This window comes from Corvus brachyrhynchos, unplaced genomic scaffold (genome assembly GCF_000691975.1).
Source record: "Corvus brachyrhynchos isolate BGI_N302 unplaced genomic scaffold, ASM69197v1 scaffold479, whole genome shotgun sequence".
Taxonomy (NCBI): Eukaryota; Metazoa; Chordata; class Aves; order Passeriformes; family Corvidae; genus Corvus; species Corvus brachyrhynchos.
The window spans coordinates 495,337-502,339 of NW_008240089.1; the positions used below are offsets into that span (position 1 = coordinate 495,337).

The window sequence follows — 7,003 nt, forward strand, 5'->3', positions numbered from 1 at the left end:
TGGGGCTTGGAGCAGCGTGGGACAGGGGGAGGTGTCCCGGCCCGTGGCAGGAGGTGGAGCTGGATGGGCTTTAAGATCTCTTCCAATCCAAACCATTCCATGATTCCATGACTCAGGGTGCTGTAGATGGACCTCTGGTTTGATGGGTGGAGATGCTAAAGGGGAACGAATTGCTGGAGCTGCAGATAAACCAGCTGGAGGAACTTAGGGCTGGCTCAAGTGGCACATCCAGAGTTAGGGGGGTCCAGAAAAGCCTCATTTAATCCAACACTGTCCTCCAGCCTGTGAAACAGATACCCAGCTCAGAGGGTGCCAAAATCCTGCTGATGTCTCAGTGACGCCCTGAGAAAGTATGAAAATGAGCTTTGAATGAAGTTGCCTGTTTGGGGCTAAATATTTGATGTGCTCAGCATGAACAAAATGGCCCTGTCCTGAAAAAAAAACTTTCCCTTCCAGAGCACGATGTTCCTGGTGGGACTCTCGGGTGGGATCGCGTCGGGGAAGAGCACGGTGGTGGCCGTGCTGCGGGAGCTGGGCTGTGCCGTGATCGATGCCGATGTTATTGCCAGGCAGGGTGAGTTTTCCAGAGCTGATCCTGCTCCCCGAGGTTCCCCTGACAACCGGGATCGCTGCCGGGAAGCGCTGACGGCAGAGGGTGCTCTGGGTACATCGGAGAAGCGTTTCCCTCCCGCTTCCCAGTCCGCGAGGCTGCGGAGCAGCTGCCCCGGGGGCGGGATTGGAACTAGGATATATTTTTAATAAAGAAAAGAAGAAGATCATGACCTAATAAACACCCTGGGGAGATTGTGCTCTGAGTTTTCCTCCCCTGAAGTGTGATGCTTCCCAGCTTTGAAAGCCAAGTCTGGGCAAAAATAAATGTGGTTCCCCGTAAAGTGGAATCCCTTGGCTAATCCCATATGCCCCCTGAGCCCCAGGACACCCATCCTGTCACTCAGTTACGTTGGGTGGGATCACTAACACAGCTGAAAGAGAAAGCCCCTCTGTGCTGGATGTCGTTTGTCTGCTGATCCTGAGAGATCAGACCACAAAATCATTGTGCTCAAAAAAAGGAAAAAAAAAAAGAGGCTCCAGAGATCCCAGGCCAGGGGGGATTTGGTCTGTGCTCCTGCAGTGCATGCCTGCCTCTTGCTGCTCTCCAAACGTGCTGCTCAGGCTGGAGAAAGGACCCAGGATCCCAGCTCTGTTGCCTCAGTAGGACTGGAGCTCACCTTGTTTCCCCTGATTACCTGTGAGATGTTAATCCATTCACCCCACCAGGATAACGAAGAGAGCAGAGGTTGCCCAGAGAAGCTGTGGCTGCCCCTGGATCCCTGGAAATGTCCAAGGCCAGGTTGGACGGGGCTTGGAGCAACCTGGGATAGTGGAAGGTGTCCCTGTCCATGGCGGGGGTGGGACTGGATGCTCTTTTTCCCCAACCAGTCTGGGATTCTGAGGGCTGTGGATCCTGCATGCAGCAGGTTTGGGGTCTGTGGCTGAGTCATGGCGCAGTGGTGCACATTTGGAGGTGCCTGAGCTTTTCTGTTTGGTGAAGAACTTACTGTGTAGCCACTCAAAGCTGTGATGCTTTAACGTTTTATTGCACTGTAATTCCCCTGGAGGTGCAGGAAATTTGCTGGAGGTGCTAAAAGCCCTCAGAGACAGTAGGAAAACACCACAGATACTCTGTGGAAGTTTTTCTGCCAATCACTTTATTTTCCACCAATTCCTTTTTTATATGTGTTTGTTTACTATATGGATTTCACCCATCCTGAAACTGCCTCCATGTGATATTCCATGGGAGAAAAAAAATTGGTCTTAAAGACTTTTATGAGGTTGGCCTGAGGTTACAACCTGTGGCAATGTTCCTGGATTTGGGAGAGATGATTATCTGCGGTCTGTCCTTCGCTGTGGTTACCCTCAGCTGGAGCTTAATTATGGTTTTATTGCTTCATCCCTTTTGTTGGGGATTTTTTTTGGTGGCTTTAAAGTTATACACTCCTGTAACATCAGAGCCCCTGCAAGGGCTGATTGGGGATTGAGCTTTTAGAAGGTTTTTGTACTCATTTTCCTGAAGAATTTAGTGACTGACGTGAAAGACAGTAAAAAAATCCACCTCAGCAGCAGCCAGAGCCAAGTTGCAGCAGTGAGTATCCACAAAGTGGTGAAGTTTCAGCTGGTCCTGATCCCTTTAGGATCTCCCTGCTCAATCCCTGGCGGGAATTGTCTGAGCCCAGTTCCTGCCCCTGCTTTGGCGTGTGGCCATCACTGTGTCCTCCTGCCTGCCCTGCTGACTTGTCACCCCGAGCAGCAGCATGTGCCGGGAGCGTTGTGGTGCTGAATTAATGTCTGCAGGACTTCGATCTCCCAGGTGTCAGCCCTCAAAGGGACCTTGGGCTGGCAGGGCTGTTCTGGCAGGAGCTGCCAGGCCGTGCAGCTGTGGTGCCAGGACAGATGAGCTGGAGGCAGATGTGCTGCCATGGGGAGCATCAGCTCCGTCAGTTAATGAGCAAACCCCATCTGAGGGCGATTGCTGATGCAAACACCGACTGTGCTGTAAAACCGGCTCTCACCCCCGGCTGTTTGATGTTCTCAGTGGTGCAGCCCCACTCCAAGGCCCATCAGCAGATCCTGCAGCACTTTGGCACCGAGATCCTCCTGGAGAATGGCGAGATAAATCGTGAGGCTCTCGGAAACATTATCTTCTCTCAGCCGGAGAAACGGAGGCTGCTGAACTCCATCACCCACCCTGAGATCCTGAAAGAGATGCTGAAGCAGGTCCTGAAGTACTTTGTGCTTGGTAAGAGGTCATGTCCGGCCTGCCAGGACTCCTGCTTGGGCAGGAGCCATCCCTGATCCCTCTACCTTTAGTTTGAATGTGGGGAGAGGAACAGGGAAAACAGAGAAAGGGAAGGGACATTGAGTGACAGCCTTTGTGCTCTGCCTCCGGTGGCCTTTGGTGTCTGTTTGGAGGATTCATTCCTGATTCACTCCTGCCTTTCACTGCTGCCCTTCACCGCTTTCCTCTGTGGTTTAAAGTGTATCTGTAGGGCCCGGGAGCAGCTTTGCTGAGATTACCCACCAGATAATGTCACACTCCTGAAATGGCCAAATATCCCTCCCTGCCCCCAGCCTGCTCCAGCTTCAGTGGAAGCTGTGGAGCCCTTTGAGTGTCGATAAGGTGAGGAATGGGCTGACAGCTGTGGCTTCCAAAGTCCCGTGTTCCCCCTGATAAATGGAACAAATGCAGCTGTCAGGCCGGGCTGGGGAAATGCCAGATAAGATCACCAGCTGTTCCAGAGGTCTCCATGTAGACAGACGGATGCCTTAATGGAGTCAGTCTGGATTCGTGGTGCTTATCAGAGCTGAGGCCTGTGAGAGCTGAACAGGCTGGGGCACCGCGGGGCCGAGCTCTGCTGCGGGGTGAGGAAGCACAAAGGAAGCAGCAGGCAGGAATGACAGGAGTCAGATATGTAGTCTTGATCTTGGGGCTGTGGGCTCAGGAGGCGGATGCTGTCCTGGCCTTCGGCGAGAGCGCTGTGTGGCTTCAGCAGGCTGCTTTGTCCTCATTAGTCAGGATTTAATGATTTGGGATAGCTGGATGTTGTCTCTGAGGATCGCTGTGTAAGGAAAGCTCTGATCGATCAAATCAGAGGGCAGCGAGAAGCCTCTCAGGGCGGAGATGCTGGTGGAATGGTGGCTCCTTGGATGATGATGTCTTTGTCGAGGCATTGCTTGCTGTGGGCAGCTCGGTTTTAGGGGGGGTCATAAAGAGGGGACACCAACAAACCTGGAGATGTCCCCTTGTCTGGGACCATGCAGGGGAATGAAGTCCTGACTTGGAGCTTTCTCCTGCCCTTTTCCTTTCCCCCAGGCTCAGCAGGGCATCTCCCACCTCGCCAAACACTGGCCAAGGGCAGAGGCACAGGGAGAACCAGGGGGACAGCGATTGACTGTGACAAGCTTTGCTCCCTGTGATCACAGAGGTTTTAAACCAAACTCAGCCAGTTTTGGTGAGGGTTCAGCCCCTGGGCTGTGCCTGGAGGCTCCCCCATGTTTCAGTGTCACAGCTGCGGGAGGTCTGCAAGGGTTTCCTTGCTCCCCTTGATAAAATGGAGCTGTTTAGCCAAAGCTTTTTATGAAGGGAGGAAAGCTGAGCTGGGAAATGTTGGCTCAGATGGCTGCAGCCTGGTAAAGTCTTGGACAAGAGAAGGAGTGGAAAGCAGATCCTGCTGTGGGCACTGCTTCCCGGGAGAGGCCGGCACGGCGCGCAGCTGCTGCTCTTGCCAGCCAGGCACTGCTGCTCCTCATTTCAGCTCCTCGTTTCAGCTCCTCATTATATTTCTGCAGTTTCACCTTTGGTCTGAGAGCAGCCAGGTTAGGGTTGGTTTTTTTTTCCTCTGGAAACTTGGAATGAAACCATTTCCTCCCTGTGAGAGGGAGAAGGGCCAGCGGGCTCTGCTCTGCTCGGCTGTAATCATGGAGCTGTAGAGCCCCTGCTTGCTTTGCTTTTCCTAGCCATGGTGTGTGTGCAGCATGAGGAATTTGGGAATGGGGGTTAACAGTGTTCCCTTTTTTGGGGAATGTTGCCATTTCCACAGGCTACCGCTATGTGATCCTCGACATCCCTCTGCTCTTTGAGACCCACGGATTGACCAGGTTTATGAAATACACGGTGCTGGTTTATTGGTAAGTGCTCTGGGAGCCATGAGGACAGAGACAATGCCACCTCTCTCAGAGGGGACCATCATGTGCCTCCACTCTGGTGAAGGTTCAGCCACAGCCCTGGTGTGAACCCCACTGAGAGAAGCAACACTGCCTTTATAGTGCATGAGGGCCTTCCTGAGCTTTCCCTGGAACCTGGCACCATCATAGAAGGGAGGTCGCTGCCTTTGGGCCTTCCACAACCCGTGCTCGTGCTCCATCAGGGCAGGATTTGGGGCACTGTTACAGGCTGTGGGAACGCTGAGCAGAGCCCAGGCAGCGGCGGCTCTGCTGATCCAAGTGCAGGCTGACTGTGTCAGAAATGACAGGGGGCACCTCTCTCATTCCCATTTTATCCCAGTGATTCCCCCTGGTGCCCGAGGAAGGCAGATCCCCCGTTCCCTCCCACCCCTAGCTCAGCCCCGTGCTCCGCCCGGCAGTGACCCCCTGACGCAGCTGGCGCGGCTGATGAAGAGGAGCGGCTTGGGCACGGCTGAGGCCGAGGCTCGGATCAGCTCCCAGCTGCCCCTGGACGAGAAGCGCAAGTGGGCAACGCACGTCATCGACAACTCCGGGGACTGGGAGAGCATGCGCCGGCAGGTCCTGCAGCTGCACGCCCGCCTCGAGGATTCCCTGGATTTCCTCTGGGCACGGCTGGCAGTGGGCACGGCTGTTGCTGGGCTCGGAGGGCTGGGGTTCCTCCTCCTCCGGCATTTCATCTCTTAATTCACCTTTTCTCTTAGTCAGGGAAGGGGCCTGAATTTCCCAGTTTGAAAAGGGCAGTGAAAGGCCACCTCTGTTAATGAGCTTTGCCAGCTGAATGCAGACAGCGGCATGAGGCATCTCCTTGCACACTTCCCAAGGTGAACACAGCCAGAGGTTTTTTCAGGCACGTTCTCCCTGCTCAGGTTCTCACCCACCAGTTGTGCCTGTGGGATGAGGCCCTTGTCCCCATGTGGGTCTCTGTTGTGGGATTTCAATGAGTTGAGGCAATTTAATTTCGAACAATCTCACTTTAATCAAGCACAATTTCACTTTAATCGGGTACAATTTCACTTTAACCGGGTATAATCTCACTTTAATGTCTTCCAGGACAATCTTCTCCCTGGGGCTGGGTGGCTTCTCAGTACCTGTCACCGCCTCCACTGTCCCTTGGGTGATTCCTCATAGCTCAGCCCTTTTAATCCAAATTTACACTTGGGATTTCCCCTCTTTCATGTTGATTTAATGGAAACCTGTTAAATCAGCGAGGGGGAGGACAGCACCTCATTCACATGGATCGAGTGTTCAAGCTGGCTGCTCCTCCCTCTTGCCCTCTGTTTCTGTGGCCATCACTCGTGGGTCACCTTTGGCTTTGGATGCAAGGGTCTGATCCACCCTGGAGTAGTCTGAGACCTGGGCTCTGCCTCATTCAAACTCATTTCCTGCTGTTTGAGCTTCCTTCGGCGGCGGTTTCCTGGTGGGAGAGCTGAGCCTGGGCGAGGCGGGTGCTGGGTCTTCACTTTTGTTTTAATAAAACACTGAACAGCAGCTGCTCCGCATCCCACGGCTGCTCCCGCAGCTCTTCCCAGCCTGCTCCCAGGTTGTTCCTATGCTGGGGCACGGCTGCGCTCTGTAAAGTTCAGCACACGCAGGAAGAGCTGCCGGGCGCTCCTGCTTTTCCTGGTAAACATCCCTGAGCTGCTCCAGGAGCTGCATCAGCCCTCCTGTGATCTTCCCTGGGAGGCTGTGGTTCAGTGTTGTCTCTGGGCTCCCCACGGGGTGGGTCTGGCTTCCAGGGATGTGATCCTGAACCTGCTGTGGTTCTCAGTGGCCAGCACGTTCCCTCTGGGGTACCCCTGTCCCCACTGCCACCCCTTGTCCCCACACTTTGAGAAAGGTGGATGCTGCCAGCCGCTGGCCTCCTTCTCCCTGCTCATGGTGATCCCTGGGATCCTCCGGGATGCTCCCACCCTCCTGCCTGGGCTTGGTCCTTGGAGGCAGGGTCCTGCCCATCCCCTGTGCCATCCTTTAGGCTCTGGGACCTTCTCAGGGTGTCCCCAGCCAGCACATGCTCCTATTTGGGGCCGAGCACTCTTCCACCCCTGTCGTCCCCTGAGCCTCACTGTGCACCCGCAGGTGCCATGTCTCACCCACCTGGAGAAACCTGGTGGTCCCTGTGCAGCCCCAGGGAGCATCCCTGAGCTGAAGCGTCCATCTGGCTACCCCAACTCTTCCAGCCGTGCTGGGGGAGCCGTACCCGAGCGCTGCCCCACCCCTGCTCTAAATGCTCTGTAATTGCGCCGTGCCGCTGGAGCCCCTC

The 7,003-nt window shown here is 54.7% G+C and overlaps 1 protein-coding gene across 3 annotated transcripts in view; it reads left to right on the forward strand.

Moving 5' to 3' along the window:
• Positions 1-6,242, forward strand: part of DCAKD (dephospho-CoA kinase domain containing) — a 9,045-nt gene extending 2,803 nt beyond the window's left edge. For all 3 annotated transcript variants that reach the window (XM_017744757.1, XM_017744756.1, XM_008641650.2), the window contains 4 exons: positions 457-574; positions 2,594-2,797; positions 4,599-4,686; positions 5,142-6,242. In XM_017744757.1, the coding sequence (XP_017600246.1) occupies positions 463-574; positions 2,594-2,797; positions 4,599-4,686; positions 5,142-5,427 (690 nt within the window). In that variant the 5' untranslated portion in view covers positions 457-462 and the 3' untranslated portion in view covers positions 5,428-6,242. The remainder of the gene's footprint in view (positions 1-456; positions 575-2,593; positions 2,798-4,598; positions 4,687-5,141) is intronic.
• Positions 6,243-7,003: the final 761 nt, after the last annotated feature.